Genomic DNA, 24,574 nt, shown 5'->3' with positions numbered 1-24,574 from the left:
CTCCCAGAGAACTCGCTGCCTGGGAGCAAGGCGCAGGGGGCTGGGGGAGCCTGCTCGGCCGGCTCCAAGGGCCTGCTCACCCCTTGAGTTTACTATCCTATTATCCATATTATTATCCGACGTTCCTTGAGCTAGAAAGTCTTCTAGGGGTGTAGTGGGAGTGGGAATACATGCAAGTTTGCTGGTGGTGAGAAACGACACAAGGTCTAAGATGGGAGGAGTAATTTGAAGGACTATGTTGGCTCATACATTCACAAGTGAAGCATTTCCTGTAGAATGTGCTGCTGTGGTGAATTTTTGGAATCATGAGTAATTGAGTAATATGCAATGTGGATACAAGGAAATTTACTGCAGAGAATTTTTAGTACCGATAGCTTAGCAAAATGGAATTCATTAACATTTGGAAATAGATTTTATGTGTTTAGAAATATTCTCCTAACATAGAAACCTATAGCATACCTTTGAATGACTTCATAGATGCTACTCTGATGAAATTGTTCTCTTAGGTGATAACTGCCTCTATCATCAAGGTTGTCACATAATCTGGTTGTGAGAGATTTGAGAACTGCATCCTTTAGGTATATCAAATTGTTCTTCACCGTAAATTTCCTTTCTGGTGGTTTTTGTACCATAAGCTTAAGTTCAGTTCTCCAAAATGCAGTTGATTCTTAAATAAAAACATATCAGTGGTATAGAATTAAATCTAATTAACTGAATTTTACTGTAAAAGTAGAAGACTGTAATCTTAGAGTGAATAATGTTTTCCCACATTTTTCTCATCTGTAAAGGAGGGCACCAAAGGGGTTCTGTGTTTCAGCTGCCTAAATTGACAGCTTTCTCATGACTTACCGGCGGTACTATCTTAGACAGGTATTCTTTCACTCATCTATAAAAATGGTAAAGGAATAATAACTGTTGCTAGGGGATTGTAATTATTAAATAAATCAATGAATGTGAATCATTTAGGACAGTATTGGGCATATACCACATACCACTAGGTATAACAAGTGTGTGCCAGATTTTGTTGTTCCTCCCGAATGAAGCTCCAGATTAATGAAGACAAGAACCAAGGAATGTAAGGAGCTGCTTGCCACGTAAGTCAATGAGGAAATTATTTATTTTAAATAACAATTTAAGATGAATATCAATCAGTTCAGTGCAGCTGTTTCCTGAACAAAGCCTCAGAAGCATTACTTTAGTGTATTTCTCTGTAGGTGCATAAATCTTACACTAAACAATAAAGCTCCTAGTAGAAATAGGAACACAGAAAATATAATGAACACTTTAACAGATATTGTGCTGTCTTAAAAATCAGGATTGGTTTTGAGACTCCAAGTTATTAACAGAAATAATTAATGTGACAAAGGCTTTGAAAGTACCGTGTATATGTTCAGAACTGACATTCCTACCATAAAAGATTCTTTCTAGGATCTGGTAACTTGGTCATAAACATTGTCTTGAGGCTGAAACTTGGCATATGCTGTGTTCATCTGATGCACAAATAGCTTTCCATTATGTAGGAATTTTCCCTGTTACATTTTGAAAAACACAAAGGCCATTAGCTTTATTTTTCTAATTCATGAAAGTTTAATGGAAAGTAGAATTTTATTACTGTGAAATTTTTGTCTGAAAATTTATGATTAAATATTGAGGACTGCAAGGCAATACATGCACATAAACTTCATGGGCATTCCATATGATAATTAATTTAGCAATAGCATATTGTGGTACAGGGAAAATTTGAAGACCTAACAAGACAAGTGGCAATTGTCACTGGCGGGGCTGACACACCACAGGGGCTTCATTAGGGATAATAACTGTAGATTCATTTTGTAAAATTTATAAATTTTAAATACAATTAGAATTAGTCTCTGATTCAAGGAAAAGAAAATAGCTGCAAATGTCTTGGCTGTTGTAGAAACAAATTTTTGTTGGAGTTACAGAAATACATGCACGGAAGAGAACATTTGCACTTTAAGTTGAATAGCACTGATTAACACAGTAGGGTATTTGGATAAAATATATAGGAATTATAAATCAAAGTGTCCAATGGTAATCAAAATAGAGAGATGGATATTAAATTTGTGTTCATCCTGACCTAAACTTTGGCTCAAACTATGCTTAGTGCAGCATATTATGCCTGTGTATATATGTGTGTGTGTGTGTGTTTGTGTGTGTAGCTTTCTGGATAAAAATTTTCAAATCATATATTCAGTAGTAAATGCAACATTTTAATTTTTAACTAAACACCCATTCTGGTTGATGAGCTGATAACTGAATCTAGACAATTTCAATTAGGCTCAGATTTTAATATTTTTCATATTATTCATACTCAGTAAACTCAAAAGTATATGGAAGTCTCCTCTCCCTACATGGAGCATCTGGTCATCAGTGAGTGAGGTACATTCTTTGTCCTTTGTTGCCAAACCAAAGATCTCACCTTAAAGTCTAATTAACATTTAGTCCCATTGAGAGCTTAGGCCATGTTGAAGGCTTCACTTTAGTGTTTATTAGATTGTTTGTGGACTGTTTGAGTTCTTAGGGGTTTTGTCCATCCCTCCTACCATTCCAGTTGTTCCATAATCCTCCCAAGGAGAGCAGCAGACCTGAGAAACTTTCAGCTGCACATTCTCCCTTTTCTGTACCTGTGAGAGCCTTGAGCATGGTGGAGGGCCTTTTCAGATTTTCAGGTGGAATTTCTCTGTCATGATTTTTAATCTACTATTATTATATCATACTGGTTTTAGAGACTTCACTTTGAGCATCGGCACCTTCCCATGTTTCAGACAGAAAGAGAGGCTCACGTAGCCAGCTTTGGCATCAGATTCCTATTGTTTACTGTTATCCCTTACCCTAAGGCCCGGGCAATGCTGTAGGTAGGACACCCTCTTTGACATCTTTAGATGCATTTACATCATGCTGGATACTTGTTACTGGCTTCTCTGGGACTACTTCTCCAACATTCCCCACCTTGCTCTTTCCCCTTGAAGCTTGAGTTGTTCAAATAATGTGAATGGGGCCCTTGATTGCTGGTTTCTGTCTTTTAATAGGAGATAATAGAATAAGACAGAAAGGAAGGAAGCCAGTGATTTTATGCTGCTTTTTCTTCCATTTCACTTCTATGAGATGAATGAAGGTCAGAATTCCTCTTAGATGATAGGACTAACTTTTTCTGGGTTCTGCTAATCTTTATTTCCCAGACACCACCAAGCTATGTTGGTAAAAGCTCTCCCTTTTGTTAGTGCCAGGATTTTTTTAACCTATTATTTGGTTTCCCTTAAATCTAGGTACAAGCTGCAGAATATTGGTTGGTTTTGACACAGCTAAGGAGCACATGGCCAACTTGCTTGCCAGAGACAAATGTTGCTTAGTAAACTGAGTCATGTGATGGTCTTACTGCTACTCAGATTATTACCAGCAAAAGCACAGATTGGAGACCACATATGGAAAGTTAACAGGTTTTAAAATTATTCTCTATGGCAACAATAAGGAGTACGAAGGCTGAGTTGTCAGCTGACGTTTTCAGATGACCTTGCACAGTAAATGCAGAGAAAATGAGAAACTGAGTGCCTGCAATGCTAATTCCGAACACAAGTGACACATGAGAAAGCGCCTCTGTTAGCTTTCAAGGCATTGCTCATTTCTTGAAGTCTCAAGGCAAATGTAGCTAAGACTCTGATGAAGGGTAGACTTATGAAGGCACAGACCCAGGATATTAAGTGCTCAATATTTTCAGGTCTCCTTGATACATTGAGGGCATTGGTGGAAAAGTAGAGACTCACTGATCAACAAAGAGGGAAAAACTGGATAGATATAGACAAAGATAGAGAATTTGAACCCCTAAATCTCAGTGAATTTCCATTGTGCCAGAATCATCTCTTCTTTTTAGAAGCCAGGTAGATGCACTTGACTGTCAAATACAATTAGAGCAGTGACCATAATGAGCAACATGAATTAGAAAAACTATCAGATGTACTGTCCCATAGGAACATAGGGTTTCTAGGAATAAAATAGTCACATGGCATATGAGGTATATTTGACATATGCAAACAGATAGATTCTAGATCTTGTGTGCAACCCTAAGTAAAGTCTCCTTAAGAGATTTAATAATTCTAATCTCAGCTATTTCTCAGACATAGACATGTTAACTGACACTTTAACCCTTACTCAAAAGGAAATATAGCCATTACATATATACTAGATTAAGGAATCCACCAAGAACTTTTCAGTTTTTTTAGGTCCTCTCTCTGAAATGGTACTAACCTCTGGAGATCCTCAATGCCATCAAAGCATAGTAGTTAGAGTGAGGGTTAAAGAAACAAAACAGGTGATGGAATCTTTTCCTACGACCTTGTTTCTCTGATGACTATAAGAAAACTTGTTGATCTTTAAAGATGAAATGGTAACTTATACGCTCCTTCTAAGCCCTAAGCATGGGCTCGCCCTGTACTTTTCCAGGCAGCTGGTGGTACCTACCTTCTGAGTGGTGACAGCTTTCTACAAATTGTAGCCTTATAGAAAACTTTATAAAGAATGCAGTTATTAGACATTACACAGTAACCTTACTTAAGCATTCTATTCTTTGACAGTGGTCCAACAAATGACAACATTGTCCTTTCTGACTGTCATTTTCCACCTCCACCATGATTCACATGGACATTTTTATTTCATGTTTCACAGAAAATATGTAGTATCAAAAACAATTATTTCACTATTTGAACACAATATCTTGTATGTCCCCAAAAAGTAGGCTAAGTAATGTATTGTGACATGCACAGATTTGAGTACAGTGGGTTTGAATATTACTCCACTCTACCAATGGTGTGGCTTTGGGCTTGTTACTTAACCTCATTCAAATCACATCTTCTGTGAAAAAGAGAGGTAATAACTATTTCTCTAACAGATAGACCTGAGGACAAGAAAGTGGGCAGTCTGACCTGTCTTAGCATTTGATACATTAGTAGTGGCAAAACTTTTGTGATTATTATTGAGAACCTTTTCAGGAAAGCGAAACAGCAAAGAGTAAACTTAGAAATCAGCAAGTGATCATTCTCATTGATTATACCAATAGTCAAGAGAAAATACAAAAGTTCTTTCATTTTCTTTTATTTGCTTTTCAGTGAAAGACATTAAGGAGACCTAAACATGATATCCGTGTATGTATGTATGTATGTATATACATATATATGAATGTATCTATATTTTTAATTGCCTTCTTTTGATTGATGAAATAAAATTTCACCCCAGAATGTTAGATTTTTCCCATTTGGGAAGGAAAAGGAAAATCAAAGATTGTACAGACTATAAAATATGGGAAAGGGCTTGCTACTAAAAGGATTGGTATGTATGAGTAGTCAAGACAGGAAATCTAGCACTCATAATAAGCCAAAGTCAGCGAAAAAATTAAATTATTCACTATAGTACTTAGATCTGTTTCCAGGAGGAGTTAGAGAAGTAGAAACTATGCATGATTTTAACATGCTATGAAACTGCTGCTTTCCAAAGTCATGATCCAGTTTAAAGTACTAGATTCAGTTTTAGACGTGCTATCATTTAGGCAATCCCTAAATGCACTAAGAGAATGAGTGTAATGGCTCAGATAACAGCATGTCAGTCTCAGAGAATAACGATTTACTTTTCTCTAAATTGTGCATAAACTAAGCTGATAGCTTGTTAAATTATATGAATTTTATAGGCTATATCTTTATTGGGCATTTGTTTTATATTCAGTTTGATTAATTTTAATTTTTCTATAACTCACAACTCACAACAAATTTAATCTTGATACAACAAATATGTGAAAAATACTGATATAATGTGATTCTCTAGAAAATAAACAATGAGCTAACATAGTTGCCATAATTAAGCTTACTATAAGATATGAGGAGATGATTATATAACTTATAGATTAATTATATAACTATACAAACCTCATAACTTACTCAAGGTTTACACTGACTTTTTGGGTTAAAAATTGCTGCTTGGTCTTCCCTGACACTCAAACTTCTTTCCCTGCCTTCATTTCCCATTTCAATTTCTTACATAGAACTTTACACGGGACCATTGAGTAATAGGATGGACAATGACATCCACAACTTCTAAGAAATGTAGTGATTTGTTTTGTATGTTTTTAAATACAATATCTACTGAAGAATATGAAAGAATAATGTAGCACAGTAAAATGACTCTTGTGGTGGGGTGGCAATGTCTGAACAGTTTATCCGGTAATAGTTCCATCTGAGTCAAGAAAAGAAAGCATGATGAAAAAGCAGAATGCTTTCCATCTTGCCAATACTGAATATCATATAAATTGTATCTTTTCAGGCAATCTTTTATTAATGTGGCCCAGAGTTTGAGGTTATCTGTTCAGATAAAGTGTTGAATTATAGGTATTCAATAAAACACATGGATGAAAGACAGATCCACAAGGTTTATGGCAAGCAGATGATGTGGCTGAAATGCTACAATGAAACTTGACAGTCATAGTCCGGGAGAAATGATCACAACTTACACAGTGTGCCAACAGCTATATGTGTAGGAATGTTTAGCAGGTGGATACAATTGATATATACACAAAGAAGCTCTAGTGTCATTTCAGCATATGAATAAAGTTAAGATTGCCTTTGAATTTTACACCATATATGAATAAGCAATGCTGTCCTATTTTGAAATATTTTAAATTATATGTCATTATAAGGGAAATGTCTAATTTTTTGAAACTTTTCATTTTCTCATTGTATATCAACATGTAATCTTTACAAAATAAAAATGCATTTATTTACTGTAAGAAATAATTCAATATAAGCAAATTTTAGGGAATATCAGACATAGACAATAATTTTTAATTTTGAAAAATTGGTATTTTGTCACTGAAGTATGGGTCCAAGTGTAAGTTTCTTTCTGGTTCCTCTTTTCGTTCTTTCTTTCTTTCTTTTTTTCTCTTTCTTTCCTTCTTTTTCTCTTTCTTTCTTTCTTTCCTCTCTTTCTCTCTTTCTTTTTCTTTCTTTGTTTCTTCCAGTTTCCTTTTTTGGCTTGAGATCATTCAGTTCTTTATTTTTACTAGTACATGTTTGCAATACACTCTTTGTAAGGAGTTGGTACATGTACATAACCTACCTTAATTCTCTTTTTCCATCCCTTTCCCCACATTCCCTTTCCTCCATCTCTTGATCACCTTCTCTTAAAAGGGCATTATTACTAAAAAAGAGGAGGATTTAGTTCTGTTGTGGTTTAGATTTGGTATGTGCCTCCAAAGCCTCTTGTGTCAGGGGCATGGCTATGTAAGGTGATTGGATTATGGGGTGCTGTAGCTAACTAACTCTTAGGAGGTGGAGTGTGGTTAGAGGTGGGTCACTGAGGGTGTGACCTAAAAGAGCATGTCTACCTCCCCGGCTCCTCTCTTCCTTCTCTGCTTCCTGTTCTGACCTGGATCAGGTCCACAGTGGACTAAGCTATGAGTCAAAACAAACCTTTCCCCCTTTAATTTGTGAGTGTTGGGTATTACATCTCAGCCACAAGAAAGTGTCTAAGACAAGTTCATTCTCAGTAGCAGGTGTGAGATGCATTTAGATAGCATAAGAGTGTCTTTGTATCTTTCTGATGTAAGTTTAAAAAGGGGTCCAGAATACTATGGTTAAAGCCAATTTCTAAAGTGGTCTAGCACTCCCAGGAGATATGTTAAAACAGTAGTATGCTCAGATTTTAAATGTGAATCAGATAGGGAATGATTAGATAGACAGCCATGAATGATTAGAATACAAATGGGATCTTTGAACATGTTTTCAAACAGCCAAACCTTACTTACATTTAACTATTTTTCTTTCTGGTGATTTTACTATTTTCTTTTTTTCTTAAAATAAATTGTTCACTGTGGGTCTGTTGATAGTAAAATTTATTTTTATCCTTCGAAAATATGTGGATTTCATTTGGCGTTCTGTTTTGCTTTCATTTCTGAATTATAGTTTTGCAAGGAAAGTATTTTTATTTGGTTATTATTTCCTCTAAACACTGGTAATATATCATCCCTCTCTTTTGACTTTTATAATCAGCATAGAAAGTATGCTTATTTTTGTTTGATCTAGTGTCCTGGAAAATTTGTTTTTCTCTTTGCTGGTAAGATCATCTTGTCTTGTTAAGGGGGTGTCTTAGTCATTTTCTCCCTACTGGGACACAACAATTTAAAGGAGGAAAGGATTATTTTGACACAGAGTTTTAGAAGTTTCAGCCCATGGCTGGCTGGCTCTGAGGCAAAAATGGAATGAAGGAAAGCTACTCACATCATCACACCCAGAAAGCAAGAGCTGGGAGGGAGATCTACCCTTCTAGGATACTCTCCCAGGGACCCCTACAACAGGTCCTGACTCTTAACAGCTAGCCAGCTATGTGATACGATGATCCAATCACCTTTCAAAAGTTCCTCCTAAATTCAAGACAGTTTGGGGGGGGGTTAGTCTTGCTCTAAATAATAATAGGGAAGAAATATACCTTTTATTTTACATGATTTAGGTTCACCGTTGAGGCCTCTGTACCCAAAGGCATAAGGACCTGAAGAAACAATTAACTGTGTTTATTTTCCCCAGTAGGCTTGAGCAGTGAAAAGAAATATGATGGGACAAAAAGGAATATGAACTAATAGTTGTAAACTGAGGGAAACTGAACAAGGCCTTTTGGTTCCAATTCTTCTCCGCGTCCCTGTGTCTTCCGGGATAATGATGTTCCTGTCCTCCAGGAACAGGGAAGGCACCTGTCATGGAGAGTGATAATCTGAGTCAAAAGGAGGTCAGGAAATCTTTCATAGAGATCTGCTTTGAGTGGAAGGAGGTGAGATATCAGAATGACCTTTCTACTTCTGCCTTTTTTCTCAAAAATTTCCAGCTTAATAAACCCTGCGAGAAAGGTGTCCTAAACCCTGCACTACTATGTTGGTGTTTATGACAATACATTTACCACTGATTTAATTCTTCCCTGTTTTATACCTGATCTGTTTGAGTTTCATCTATAATTCTGCTCTGGATTTCTAGACACTTACCTCTGTATCTTTGTTTTAAAATGCTTACTTGTACTTATTTGAATTTAATGTGCACACAGCGTGTGCTTTCTTTTGCTGTGTAACAGATTACTGTAAGTATTACAGCTTCAAACAATGTCTAGTTGTTATAGATAATATCTCTGGGGTCTGTAGATTGGAAGTCCTAGTGGGGCTGCCTGGTTTGTCTGCTCAGGGTCCCACAAAGCTGTAGTCACCGCTCGGGCAGGACGCATTCTCATTTGGACCTCAGCATCATCTTTGAGCTTGCTCAGATCATTGGCAGAACTCCCTCCCTGCAGGGAGAGGACCGAGGTCCCCATTTCCTTGTTGGTTGCCACCTGAAGAAATTCTCAGCTCCTAGATTCCACTTGCATTCCTCGCTATATAATCCCTTCAGTCTTCAAAGTTGACAACAGAGAATATTTATTGGTGCAAAATCCCTTTCTTTTTAAGTTTCAAACTTCAGACTCAAAGAAGAGGCCGTTCTTTTTCCAACACCCCCCACCCCCAGTTATGGCCAATGCACTTTTATCTTCTTTTTAGTCAACTGTGTCATGTAACAAAGTAATCACAGGAATAAAGCATCCTATTTGAAGTTTTAAAGACTATGCAAGATGTGTACCAGGAGATAAGGTCCTTGGAACCTATCTTTCAATTGTGCTTACTGCAATAGGGGCAGCAATTGTCAGTGAGTTCTAATTAAATTTGTTTTTAAAAGCATGGTAAGGTAAAGTTTTATTTTATGAAAAAAATCTAGGCATTATTTTAATATATTTACTTAAATAGTTTGAACTCTCACGAGTATATATTTCCTGGTATGCAAATAATTCATTTGGTTTACAAACTGATGCTCTATTATTAACGAGTGAAATTTAAATAATTAATAAAGGAAGATGGGAAAGGAGTCCATTCAAGAATCTTTTTCTAATCCACAAAACAGCTAGGCTTCTGTATATATTAATTTACGATTAAGATCCTTGTCTAGTTGCCCATTATTGGTCTTCCTTTATGCATCTTTCACAGGAAGGATCTTAGTCCAGGTATGGCCTTGTGGATTTCTTCCCGTTAGAAAGAATTACTATTTGAATTGCCTCTTAAAGCAATGGATTTTGCTGATTTAACCTTGGCAGGCAGTTGTCTGTTTGTTGCTGCCTGGAAATATTTGCGTGGAAGAGAATGGGGATCTTTATCTTCACCCTATGATTTTATCCATCGTCAGTTTCCATTTAAGAAGGCAGATGGTGAACATGGGAAGGGGTCCAGGAGACAGAGGGAGCGGAGAGGGGGAGGGGCGGGAAGTAAAGACAGTCAGATGTGCCATGTGAGGAGCCTAATGACCTCAATGAATGTAAACGTTCTTCGTCATAGACGTGAGATTGAGTAATGATAACACAAATGAAGATGGGGCAATGAAGAGGCTGAAGGACAGAGGTGGGTGGGAAGCGGATTAAAACAAGAAACATGCTGTGTTATGTACATGTACCCATTCCCCAAGATGAGTGTAAACTGCACCTACTGCAAATATATACTAAAAAACAAAAGAGGACAGATGGTGAGAAGAGCGTAGGACTCCCGTATCTTTTCTCGACTCTTTCTTCAGGTCATAGTATATATTCACAGAAAGGAAACAAAGCTTAGGTTTGATGCCACTTACTGTTTTGTGGGAAGGAGTAATGCTTTAAAATTTTGTTAAAAATACACCCTTAGACAAATGGCTTGAATTCGCCGCTTTCCCCACCTCAGCCCTCCTCCACAAAATAGATTTCCTCTCCTCCCTAATAGGTTATAGAGGTTTCTCCATAGCAAAGTCCCCGTGGATTTACCAAACAGGGATGAACTTCTGATACAGTTCTAGCCAATCTGTCCCGAAGATGTGGCCTGACCCTTGTACCCTCCTTCTCTAGAAAAGAGGAAAAAAGAGTTCGGTGAAGCTGGTTAGTTAGAAAAGGAAGTCGCAGCACGTGGTGGGGCAGGCCTGAAATTTCAGCACTCTAAATCCCAGCCCCCTGGGAGGCTGAGGCAGGTAGATGGTCAAGTCTGAGTCAGCTCTGTGGACTGGGAAATTTAGCAAGCCGTGTCTCAAAAATAAAATAAAATAAAATAAAATAAAATAAAATAAAATAAAATGCAATAAAATACAACAAAATAAAATAATAAAATAAAATAAAAGGGACGGGAAAAGCCCTAGGTTCAATCCTTAGGTACCCCCCCCACACACACACACACTCACACAAGAGCAGCTTGTGGATGCACAGATGCAGGGGCGGCCGGGCAGGGTGAGCTGGCCCACTGGGCACGAGCCGCCCCTCGGCACTCCGTGGCTTGCGGTTCCCCGAGGCAACGGACCCAGGGCCTCGGCCACCCCGGGCTTGGGGAGTCGGTGAGTTTGGCGCTGGTCTCTCTCCCGGGCGCAGCCGGGTGGCGCCCTCCTCTCTGGCCGTTCACAGCAGGGAGCAGCCGCGAGGCCGGGGCTGGGGTCGGGTAGGGGTCGCGCCCCGGCCCGAGTGGCTGCAGGGAGGGCCACCCCGCCGCGAGTTAGGGAACGACTTCCCGGCTGGGAAGGGACGCAGAGCCTCCCTCCCCCGGCGGCCCAGCTGAATTCACAGCGTCTAGAACTGCCTGCCTTAGGTCTCGCTCTTTTAAAGTAACGATTTTACACTGTAATTTGCTTACAAGGCCGCCTTGTGGTGACTCTCGTCTTATTCTCTTCAACCGGTGCTGTCTTCTTTCCGTACTACGCCCCGAACCCCAACGACCCGCTCTATCCGCTCAAATACGGAACAGCTTTCTGGGTGAGAGGCTGGGAATTTTATTTCTTTATTTGCTCTAACCCACCACAAGTGAAAGGATCCGCTCCACCACCTCCCTCTTCAGACTGGAAAGTGGTGCTCAGATCTGAATCGACCAAAATCAAGCTTCGGACGCCGAACACTTAAGGGTCTCTTGAGTCCCAGTTCAGAGCATTTTTTATTATTTCTTTCTTGACGTTCATCTTCCGGTCAGTAAATATTTGTGAACTCGCTGGGTATCTCCCACTCCTTTTTATTGCGTGGTCTGTTTTATATTTCTTTGGGCATCTGCACCCAAATGTAGCACTCTTGAGATAACTCGTCCTCATTTTTGTCTTGGTCTTGTTATCGCAATAGTTTCTAGGCTACCACTGTCCTTTTAAAACTCAGGTATTGGATGACTACTAACAAGATACATCCAGCTAGCTGTAGGATTTTCTGCTGTTTATGTTGAATTATTATCCAGATATTTATATGCGAGGCTGGTGCCTTTCTGCCTTAGAATATAATAGTCCTTTATTATGTAATTGTGTGTTAAGGCTTTATCACTAACTGAATATAACTAAGTTATGGAACTGTCAAGTATATGAGTATATCAGTCTGTCCACAGTCCCTGGGAGGTGGGTATCCCACTGCACTGGTTACCCACAGCCCAGCCTTCTCTTCCTGCTCCCACCTCAAATTTGTGCAGCTTCAGACTCAACTAACCAGTGAACACCTCCAGTGTTTTTCTCCTTTTCTGCTGTCTGTGGGAGCAAATGGTATCTACCTACACTCAACTTTCTTTTTCCCTTTGAATACGGACCGCATAGCCCCACTTTGGCTTCTTCCACTAGCCTAAAAGTGTGATTTTTCAAGCTCTCTGGACTCACCCAGTTCCCGACCTTGTACCTAAGAGAACAACTGGAAACATGTTGGGCAGAGTCTCCCTCACCCACCTTGTTTACCTGCCTGTCCCCAAAACTTTCACTTTGGGATGGAGCTGCCATGATTAGCAAATTTGTCAAATCATGTGAATGGATTGGGAAAATAATTTCTTCAGTGAAAGGCACCCCTCTTTCTTTTAAAGGAAAATTAAGGTATAAAACCAATATTAAAAATGGAGATACTAAGCAGCAGAATTTATGTGGAGTTGATAAAAATGTAGGGAGAGGGTTGAACATTTATAAGTATTTGGATTATGTTTTTAAACTGATTGTTACATATTGACCTATAATGGCCATTGTGTCCTCATACATTTTCTCTATAATACTAGTAATAAAACCTATAATATAGCACTTTTAAATAGATGTTGAGCTGTCCATCTCAGTGATGATGTGGTGGAAACAAATGAGGAGTATCAAAATGAGGATGAGCATAGGCCATTTATACAGAGCTTGAGTAAACAAGGGAATCATCAACCATCACTTGGATTGGAGAGACCCAAAGGCAAACAGAGGAGTGGGAAGGTTCTGCAGTAAAGAAAAGGGAAGGCCTAAGTACATTTCTGATTAGAGCTTGTTGACAGGGTGGAGGGGTGGAGGAGGCAAGCTGGAAGCAGGTCAGCCTATGTGATTGGTTTGGGAGCTTTTCTGTTTTCTTTGGTTCTAGGAAAAATCAGGAAATGTGCCATCTGTTGACAAAGTCCTGAATTTTCTGGAATGATTACTGCGGAATTAAAATTTGGCTTTCTAAATGGGTAGATGCAGAGGTTCTGGATTACAGTTCTATTTTCACAAGTGGGCTGGCAATTTGTCTATGTTCAGTTCTCTTAAGACTCATAAAATATCATCTTCATGTTAGAAAACGGAAATTTGGGTCGCTTAAGTATTGTTCTTATGACCATCTAATTGGTTAAGTAACTTTAGTTCACTGAATTTAAATCATTACCATTTATTTGTTAAGTGCTTATTTTATGCTGGTCACTGGTCTAAACAGTCCACATATATTGTCTATTTTAATCCTGACTATGAAGCATGACTATTTTCACCATTTTCCAAAGGAAAAGACTAAAGCTCAAAGAACATTAAGTATTCTTCCAAAGATCCTATAGCTAGTAAGGAGGCCTTGGAATTTAATCCCATGTCTAATAGATTTAAAAGCTATGTTCTTTGGCATTTTGTTAAATTGCCCAATAATCCTCTACTTTCTTCACTAATAAGTCCATGTAATGTTAGGGTATACCTGCAATCATTGTCATTTGGCTCCCTTTCTCTAGGTACTTATAGGATGTGTGAGTAGAGATTAGGAGACCTTTTTGTATGAGCTAAAGGGATCCACCCTTGCCTTAGATGCCGGAAACACGTTGGTTTTTAACCATAAACCAGTGAAATGGACGAGATGCCTGGGCATGTTTAGTCAGAAAGCAGAAGATAGAGGGATGATCATATGAAGACAATGAAAGAACATAACCAAGAGGGTACAGATTGTATGGAACACAGGAATAAGCAGATCCTTGTGCTGATAGTGAGATGTTTCATAGACAAACTAAACAAGTATTTTTCTATTAATTTTTTGGTGTAAATGACAACACTATGCATTTTTTTCCCTTGAGGAAAAATAAACTGTCCTCATGAATTGTGACTGGTGGGTCTCAAAGTTATGCTTGTGGCAAATTCTTTGAAAGGCTAAAATTTTTGTTTGTATTAGTTCATATTAATTATGTGATGATCACCTACCTGAAGTATTCATTCCTTGTGGAATTCAGCTTACTCATTTATTCTTATAGGCAGAGATATGGCATATCCTGGAAACAACAGAAGAAAGATGTACACGAAAAGATCCTATGACTTATTCAACCACTGATGGTGCACATGTGAAGCATCAGTGTGCAGGAAACTCAAATCAGCCTTTGGTAGAAGTCTCTTAAGAAGCTCTCTCTTCAAAGAGAGGCATGTTCTAGCAACACTACTGTCTGAATTGTCAAAGTTCTTCTTACACAAATCAATGCAGTTGCCAATCTAATTATCACTAAACAGTGCTGGCCGGTACTTCTGTTATTATTATTTTTTGGCTGGTTCATCTTGCTCTGAAAGAACACACAGACCCATGGTTACACACCATCATTTATCTTTAGTTAATGTATCTCACACCTTTGGCCAAGGGTCAGAGGCTTGTGAAATGAACTCCTTCAAATTAAAATTTTGGAGGTGTTCTCTTCTACATAGTTTCACAATTCTGGTCAAACACATAACATTTGCTAGGAATTATGGATTCAAAGAAAAAGAAAATATGTAATTTCTGCATTCCATGGTGTAGCAAGACAAATAGCACTTGATAATGAAATTTGATATCTGAAATAATAAATTTGAGAGAAAGTTTTGAAGGGTTAAGGCAGTGAGAAAGAATGTTTCTGATCATTTCTTTCTTTTCTTCCTCTTTCCACTCTTCCACATAGACTCTGAAGTACCATTCATGGGTAGAAATGTCAAAGTGGCTCAGGATGATAACTAATAGACATTTTAGATCCCACTATATATCCCTGAAGTATGGTGATGATGAACTCTTGCTCGTTTTTTTGACTTGCGTGATTTTCATGATCTCCTCTCCTTTCTACCCTGTTTTTGTTATATCGTCTTGGTATCTCTGTTACTTTCAAATTTATTGATTTCCTTCAATTCTGTAAGACAATATCATAGACAACCCAATATCCTATCCCTCTGGCTCTAGACTATCCCATCAAACTATGTCATCCGTTGTAACTGGATCTTTGCAGTATGCTAGCAAATTTGCATCAGTACAACAGCATTTATAGCCATACTAATTTAAATTAGTTAGAAAATAATATGCTATGAGATCATGTGTAAAATGATAGCAATAGGGTTCAAATATGTAGTATAAAGTGTACTTCTTTGCCCATTAATTTGAACATTTCCATAGAAAATGGCTATAAGAAGCTCTTGGCACAATTTCTTTGTAATAAATTCTCAATGCTGCTTATTACTTTTGATTTTTTTAATTCTCCAGATGGCTAAACATTTGCACTCTATTTGTCTGTTATTTCACTAAGTGCAGATTTCTTATTAGGTGCTATTTTTAAATTTATTTTTATTTATATCTTTGGCTTGTTTCGCAGCAAACAAAAACCATTTTCTTCAACTGACAATTTAAGAACAACAGAAAATTAATGGGAAGCTTAATTTTCCAGTCTGATTTAATATTTCCCAAGTGCTGAATTGTTGAATGGATTTTTATTTCTATATTGAACATTGATAATTCAAATCATGTATTACTTAAATTTTATAATTTCTAGAAAAATGTACTAGATATTGCTCACATTGCAGTCTTTTCTAAATCATAGCAGGGGCTGAGGATTTAGCTCAGTGGCACAGTGCCTGCCTGGCAAGTGCAAGGTCATGAGTTTGACTCCTGGTACCAGAAAAAAACAAAACACAAAAAAAAAATCATAGCAGTTAAGATATATCTACATAGTATATTTAAAAATAATTCAATAATGCAGTCATTAGTAAGGATGTTACTTTTCTCCCTGCATCATGATTATAACCTCATTAGTGATAGCTGTTTTGGTTTTCTTTGTAATATGCCTAGGAAGGTATACCTTTCAATAAAAATAAGGTACTGACTGCAACTGAATTATTGACCAGTTGTGGAGTGGGGAGCTCTTTAGTTGCACTGCTATTTAGAATGAAATGTAACAGGAAATGTCATCATTTGATTAAATTTTCTAAACTAACAGTTTGAAACTATAGGTAGAGAGAAATAAAGCATTAATGTCAAACTTCACCTTATTCTTTATTTTATGATTAATTTTAGTCTCATGTTTTCCTCCTCCTTAGATATCTTACAAGGTTCTGGCAAGGAACATAAGAGGAGAAATGCAGAGTGACTAGGGAGTTGGCACAGGGCAGCAGGGCACTGCCTGTTTTTAATTTAGTTCTTCAAGATCTCTAAGGGGAGAAAAATAACAAAACAAAACACCAGAACCTTTAGCTGAGGTCGTATTTAAGGAGGAGCGACACTTTCCATTCTTATAACACTTTAATTTGGAACTCCTACAGGTTAGAATTCTTTCTTTTTTAGCAACATATGCTTCATATTAATTCAGTAGTTCCCATTCTGAGGAAGCTCATTTAGGGACTTTGGATGCATATAAATTTGACATTCTCTAGAGACTGTGAGCCAGTGTATAGATATCCTTTTTTGCAAAAGTAGAAATATCAGCCCCAAGAAAGCATTCTCAATAAAATGTTAGAAGTAATCTCATTGGGAAAACTCAGAATTCCTCTCAGATATCCAAACTTTAAACCCTACAGGGACTTTAGATAAAGGACTAGAAATTACAATGTGGTGAAGAAGAATGAACAGTTTTTTGTGGCAATGTTAGAGTTTGTAAACTAATGTTGAACATTAAGTCATTTCTTCTTCACTCTATAGATTTAACTGTAGAATAATTGCTATTATCAATCTTTCTGATTAAGGGAGATATTAAATTTCTAGAAAATTCATTGTGAATACTTTACTGTCACATCAATAAATGTAACTGTTTTCAACATTCAGTTCTTCAACTGACATTAGACTTGAAAAAATTAAAGGCAAGTGCTTGATGATATCTTTAAGAAAAGTAATTTAATTGGTGGATCAATTCATGTAATTTACCAAGATATTTTCTATGCTTTCTTTTATTAAGCATCATAATTAATTCATAGGTGGAACAGATGGAAAAAAATGCTTCCCCTTTTGCTAGGTTCAGCACTTCTTCAGATTACTGGATATACTTCTCAAAAGATATTTGTTTCCTTTGTTGCTGAGAGGTCTAGATCTTATAAAATTAGAAGGAAGAGCCCTTTTAGGTTTATGGATTTAGAAGTAACATACTGAAGAGTGTGTGTACGTGTGTATGTGTGTGTGCATGCATGTACATGTATGTATGTCTATGCATGTGGAAAGCATGAAAGATTAATACTAAAATATGAAAATATTTAAGAAATATATTAATGCTTTCCTTAAGTAAACTCATAGCTTCCTTAGAAAAATTCTGCTGGAATATATACTTAAATTCTGCTGGCAATATACTCCTACTGTTGTAGAAGCCTTGGACCTTAGCCCACGCACTGATTTGTTTAATGAATGCACCCTTACAATTTTTTCTTTAAATCAATAGTCTTGGTATCACATCTGCCTCTGCCCCATCCTTATACACATCAAAGCGTATTTTGCCAAATTTCTGGGGCCTTTGCCTCTGTTGAGTGTGGTTCCTGTCCCCACCTAGCACCCTCTTGCCATGTGCTCCCTAGTGAAAATACCGGTCTTTTTATAAACTTCTTAGACTACTCTGTTAGTTTGGTGCCATCAGGAGCACAGGTGTGAATGGGAGATCCCATCCCTGGAATGTAGCCCAAGTTACCCAGCAGTTATCCCTCTGAGGTCTGGTCCTCTCCTTTGTTGCTACCGCAATCTTCTTGGGCTCACAGACCACTTTCTTCACCAGATCTTCTGCCCAGTCACTGAGTATCCTTATTCCTCTCCAGGATGTCCCATGAATTAAGGATCAAAGAGATTTCAAATTGCTTCTACTTTTCTCTAGGCCCATACCCTTGAGACAAACAACTACAAAGTCTTGTTATGAGATTAGAATGGCAATAGGTGAGTTAAGTGACCAGTGGCAAATTAATACTTTAGTACATTTATTTAAAAGGATATTTTAACAAACGTGCTGTTATTTGGAGTGAGGAGAGTGCCTTTTGATTACTCTGGAACCTAACGATTGTAAGAGTCATTCCTAACTGAAGTACTTACATCATTTGCAGGAATGGGATTAGTTTGACTTTGTACGTGTACATTTATAGTATAGTTGCTATGGCCTTACTTTTATTGCATTGTAGAAAATACATTATTAAAATAGGAACTGGTGTATATTGGCTTGAATAATACCACTGATAGTATGTTAACTCCAGAAAAACTGCGGTGGTGATGCACAAATGACCAGAACAATGCAAAATAAAGATGCAAAATAAAGAGGACATACCTTGTTTTTGTGAATAAGCTTGTTTTTAAATTTAAAAAATCATAATGTTGGTATTTGAGAATATGTGTACTTTAGATATTCCAAGGAAAATGTGGAAAGTTTCACTATGTGTTGTAATCATTCCTTCTAATTTCATTCCAATAGGCTTATGTATTAAAATTTGATGGGGAAATGTTATACATGTTATTCTTAATATTATTACTGCCACAAAGATTTTAATACACAGGAATTTAGCTTTCAACACAGGAAAAAATTTCCCAAAATATAAATATCTTGTTTTCCATATTCTACTGCTACTCTGTTGAAAGTGTAACCACTTATATTTTACTTACACAGGCTTGATATTTTGGTTTTGAGGACAGTGGATCATTTGAGCCATCTCCATTACATATTAATTACTATTCTGGCTCGTTTTTAAACAATTATAGTCTTAAGGTACTGATCAATACTTTCAGTCAGTTAATCAGTTTAACAGTGCAATCTTCTGTTCGAACAGATTAGACTACGCTGTTTAAAAGTTCTACAACTACAATGGCTTAACAACACAAAAGACTTTTCTGATGATATCACAGTGATACAAGAAAAGTAGCTTTCCTTGGTGTGTCTGTTTAAGCAGTGGTCCAGGGATCCCGGTTCTATCACGCGGACTCCAACCATCTGGAACACATGGCCTCCAAGGTTGCCATGGAAAGGGGAACAGAGCTGGAGGGGCAGAGAGGATGTTCCCGAGGTCAAGATTGACTCTAATTCCAATAGCCAACCTGCCAATTGTATTGGCTGAAGCGGTCCTCAAAAGAGGTTGACAAGTATAGTTTCCCCATGAGCCCGGGAAGAATAAACTGTGTGATGAACACATGCTATTGTCTTACCAAAATCTCAGTATACCCTCCAGAGTACTTAAGATACGAAAGGTTTTAAACCAAAGTGCTTCATTGTACTTTTCATGTATTTATGGCTGATGAGGTTATATATCATTATAAAATGATGTCTGAGAATAACTAAAGTTCCAAATGGGTTTATTATGTTTAGGTTTGAAATTATTAGAATTTCTTTATTTGAGCAAATCTGTTTTAGATTTTGTGGAGAAAGCTAATCATTTTGGCAGATAATTTTATGAAGGTACAGGTCTATTGGGAATTAATTATATTAAGGCCAGTGTATGAACCAATATTGTCTCATAGTAGCTTTGCTTTATGTGTGTCATAATTATCTAAATATATACTAAATGCACATTGGTAACACAGAGTTTTTCATCTTTGGTGGGAGAAAAAATAATTTTATAGCCAGAAGATACTTATCTTTTTTATATTGAATGGCATGTATAAACTACCTGTAGTAGCAGTTCAGTCTCAAGTTCATGCTTGCTTTTGTCAGGCAATAGCATCTCTGTTTGGATCCCTGGGTTGCCAATTTTTTATGTCCTTTATTTTGAATACTAGTGAAGATTTACAGCATGGTTACCTGAATAGATAGAATTTACAGATGAGATAACTTTTTCTTTACATTTGCTATTTGACATGGATAGTCGCTTAAACTAAAAGAAGTCCTTTTTTAAATGGATGGTTTCCTTTCTCAAAGATAAATATACATATCTATATTATATGTCATTTTCTGTCCTTGATAGGACTCAGCTAATAAACCCACTCACAACCTAAACATTATTGCTCATGTGCTATGACTTTGTAGTTTTCAAGGCTGTACTACTCTTCATAACTCAATTCTCTGATACTTTACTGTGCTATAATTTCGGCAAAAAAGTTTCAAAAATTGATTTTGGTCAACATATTCCTACATTCTCTCTGTCCTTGTCTCTCTGTCTGTGTCCCTCGGTCTCTGTCTCTATCTCTGTCTCTCATGTGTGTATGTGTGTGTGTAAGGATGACCAGTTCTAGGTCATTTGTTTATGTTTTCAGTTTGAATATTCTATTTTTTCTCACTACTTTGTCTAACTATATTGAACCCAAACACTTTTTTATTCATATTTGAGATCTCTTTTCCTGGTTTGTAACATCTTTTAAAAATAACTAAGCTGTTCTATATGTTTATGGCAGCATAGCTGTAATTATTTTATTTTATTTTTTGGTGTCTTGCTCAGAGAGGTCTTTCTCATTTTATTTCTGTATAAATAATTATATCTGGGTGTGTTTTTTCTTCTAAATTTGAGCTTTTAATTTGTTTAGTTCTTTGAGATTAATTCTATATTCTGAAGCAGAGACTTTGTAATCATTTTCTCTAATTCCATCCAACTAGGCTTGCATATTAAAACCGATTGGGAAATGCTGTACATGTTATACTTAATTAAAACTTCCACTACCGCAGTAGCATATTAAGCGTTCTGAGAACTTTTTTCCTATTTTAGTTTCATCCCAAGGATGCTGGTTATAATCTTCCCACACTCCCTGTTCTCTGCAGCAAGTATATTGGAGACAGACACTGGAGTGAATCTGTGTTTGCGTGTCCCAGCCGCAGAATCCTAGCAAGTGGTTAACCTAGCAGAGCTTTAAGGTCAGCTTTGCAAAATAGGGCCAGAGAGTTTTTGTGAATAGATAAATATGTAGTATGTTTTCAGTATAACTGCTACTTTTGTTTTTCTTGGGTCAAAATTACCCTGGGTATTTCATGAATTTGTAATATCTCCTAAGAAATAAAAACTTCTAGAGGGCAAGGGTTATACCTTAGCATTTTCTTTGATTCCCTAAAATAGCTAGCGGATATATGCAGAAATATTCAATAAATTGATAATTATATCTAAGAAAAGTAGAACTGAAAGGCATATTTCTTTTTTCTTTTTTTTTTTTTTAAGAGTAGGAAGACTTTATTGAGAAAGAAAGCTTCCGTCTAAGAAGGACAGAAGGGGGCCTAGAAAGTGAGTTGCTCCGAAAGGTCCATTTCTTGAGGAGCAAAACTGGTATCTTAAGAAAATGACATACTGTTTTCTAATTCACAATGGTATTTTTTACATGATAATTTGGGAACTTCTAATTTATAATAATGTGTTATTTTATGTTCAAGATGAAAAGTAGTTATTAAATATGAACAATTTAATACTTTATATTTTGTTAGAAAATATAAAGGATTCTCAATATATTTACTCAGTTGTAAAATTGTTTGATGTGACTCAGAGGTGAAATAATAATTTAGTGTGTGATATTGACCTATGAAATAATTTAACAGCACGAAAGCTCATTTGAATTGCTCGCCATTATTTAAGTCTCAAGTAATTACCACGAGGTGAAAGGCTCAGTTCTTTACTCTACAGATTTTGAATACAGTATGAGATATCTTTATGTAGAAACTGACTTTTTCACTCCTAATTTGATTTGTATGAGAAAGATGATATTTAATCTTTCTAAAGATGTGCTTGGCTTTAGCAAATCCATGAGATGTAATATTTAATGCACTTTAATCTATTGGATGTCATACAGACATAATATAAAGGAATAGAACTCCATGAAAGGAGTGATTAGGAAACATTGTGATAGAGTTTAAGGACTTATGAAAGAAATTATTGTACGCACATGTAAGAAAGTTGTGGAAGAGCCTACTTTTTATAATTTACTATATTGTCACAGATAACCAATTACTATATAATAGAAATAAACAGATTATTTGAAAATGTTCTGTGTGAAAGTAGCTCTCAAGGTATGTTTTATATTGTTTTTCCATTATGTTATGAGTTTTTTCCAATATGACTTTTTAAATTTTGAAATTTGAGTTAAAATGAAAGTCAATACTTGATAGCTACGTGCTTAGTATTGCTATCTGCTTTTATTGTTTTGACATTATTTGGCAAACTTTTTTTATCATTTCATAAAATAATTTGAAAATGATTAACAGAAATGGATCATAGTGATTGCATCTTGAAAACTGGGATGCATTCCCTAGAATCTGTGATTGGAATACTTATCTATACTTTAATCATAAACACAAAGTCTATTTTCAAAGCAACATTATACAACCTTACATTATGAGAAAATCTTACATCTTCAAACTTTAAAAATTTTTGTAGATGTCAATTATTTTAATTTGTTACATGAACAAAAACTCAAACTTTGATGCTCAAGATCTCACTTTATCAGAATACTTCCTACTATTCATCCTTCTTATTACAAATAAACAATAAATGAATTTCTAAAATTTTTACTCAGTTGAGCTTTAATTATTTAAAAAAAAAGAGCCAATATCCTTGCCCTCTTAGGTCTCATAATCTGGTGGCGATAATATGCATGTATGCAGTTGTTCTAGAAATATTAAGTATAATGATACTAAGTTAGGAAAGTACAGGGTAGTAGATGAAAGTAAGTGATTTACAGTGAGAAATAAAGGGAGATTTTATGTTAGAGACCTAACTAAAAGCAGAGCTGAAACCATTGAAAGCAGTGGCAGCATGGATGTATGTTGCTTGCTTGCTTGGTTGACTACTGTGGCCAGAGTGTAGAGTATGCCGTAGCGAAGCATGGGGTGACAGACTTGTGTCCAGGGAAATTTTATTGGCTCCTGAATATGTAACTTCCGGGCCTTGGATAAAAGTTCCTTGCTATTACCCAAAATGTATAAAATCTAATTGAATTGATGAATCCTGAGGACACAGATTATCTTACTCATCTTTGTTCCCTAAATAAGTTATACAGCGATATATGAGTGAAAGATAGAGTGAATGTTTCAATTAAAATAATTGATTGCAGTAGGAGACACATTGCCATTTAACCCCCTCAAATAGACATCTCCTTCTTTCAAATGCAATTATCCTGTCCTTGTTGCCACTTTCTGAAAACGATTCTGGAAGTGCTTTTGTGTGAGTGTCTTCAGTGGTAGTGTCATGGCTGCCTCCACGTCATGAACTGATAAAAAATGTTGGCCTTTCATGGTCATTTCTATTTTGAGGGACAGCAAATAAAGTGGATCGGAACACAATGTAATATTTCTAATGTCTTTGTGAGCCTACCTTTCTGTTGGATGGCGTGTGACATCAACATTCACTGTGTTTTTTATTAACACATCATAAACAAAGCACATGCTGAAACTTACTAAACAAGTTAATGAATGGCTGAAGTGAAATGGAAGATTCAAGATTTTTTAGCAGCCAAAATTACTCAATCATGAAATAGTCAAGTTGTAGAAAGAGAGTGAACATGACTATGAAGAGAAAATCCAAGGTCAAGGCAGAGTGAATGTCGACAGCATGCAGTCCCTGTGTTTCTGCTTTTTTTACAGATGGACAGCTGTCATTTCCCATTTTTCCAAAAATAGTGCCTTTTATGTTGTAGGTTTTAATTTTTGGTTTGTTTTGGCTTAAAGTGAGTTTCTGTCTTTTGCAACAATAGGGCAACTGATATAATTGGCAACCTGGTTTAGATATTTTAGACTGTTAATTTCAGGAGGGTTGGTTTACTCTGTTTCCAAATCTCTGTCTTTGGACCTCAGTCAGGACCCTGACTCTAAATTACTGCCATGCTGGATAGCTTGGGTTTGTATTCTGTGTTCTTTCTTGGCTATGTTTAACCTAGTGTATAGCTATAGAGGCTATAAAGTTAGACAATTTGATATAATATTTGTTTGAATCAGGTTATTAAATTTAAAATCTCAGTTGTATTATAAGTTAAAAAATTGCAGAAAAGAAGTTCTCTGGCAAGAACTGTGAAAGGCTTGGGCTTTTCCTTTATTAGCAAACTAACAAGCTCTCCTGGCAGCGATGGAAACAGCCTGAAGTTTCTAGTAGGAAAGGCTGAGCCGCAATGATAGAATTCTTTGGATAAATGTTCCTAAAATACAATAGATCTTTTTATGGTTAAT

At 36.5% G+C, this 24,574-nt stretch overlaps 1 protein-coding gene across 6 annotated transcripts in view; it reads left to right on the top strand.

The window, feature by feature from the left end:
• Positions 1-11,279: 11,279 nt before the first annotated feature.
• The window catches only part of Ccdc178 (coiled-coil domain containing 178), a 352,256-nt gene continuing 338,961 nt past the window's right edge, over positions 11,280-24,574 (top strand). For 3 of the 6 annotated variants that reach the window (XM_005372759.2, XM_013507772.1, XM_013507942.1), the window contains exon 1: positions 11,280-11,408. In XM_005372759.2, coding sequence (XP_005372816.1) covers positions 11,284-11,408 — 125 coding nt within the window. In that variant the 5' untranslated portion in view covers positions 11,280-11,283. Of the gene's footprint in view, positions 11,409-11,515; positions 11,821-12,017; positions 12,027-14,531; positions 14,688-24,574 lie in introns of those variants that run through there. The other 3 variants (XM_013507853.1, XM_013507911.1, XM_013507897.1) reach the window with 3 other exon arrangements.

Source organism: Chinchilla lanigera, unplaced genomic scaffold (assembly GCF_000276665.1).
Source record: "Chinchilla lanigera isolate Chin_1 unplaced genomic scaffold, ChiLan1.0 scaffold00001, whole genome shotgun sequence".
NCBI lineage: Eukaryota > Metazoa > Chordata > Mammalia > Rodentia > Chinchillidae > Chinchilla > Chinchilla lanigera.
The sequence above is the reverse complement of the archived record's forward strand: the minus strand, read 5'-3'. Positions and strand labels throughout refer to the sequence as shown.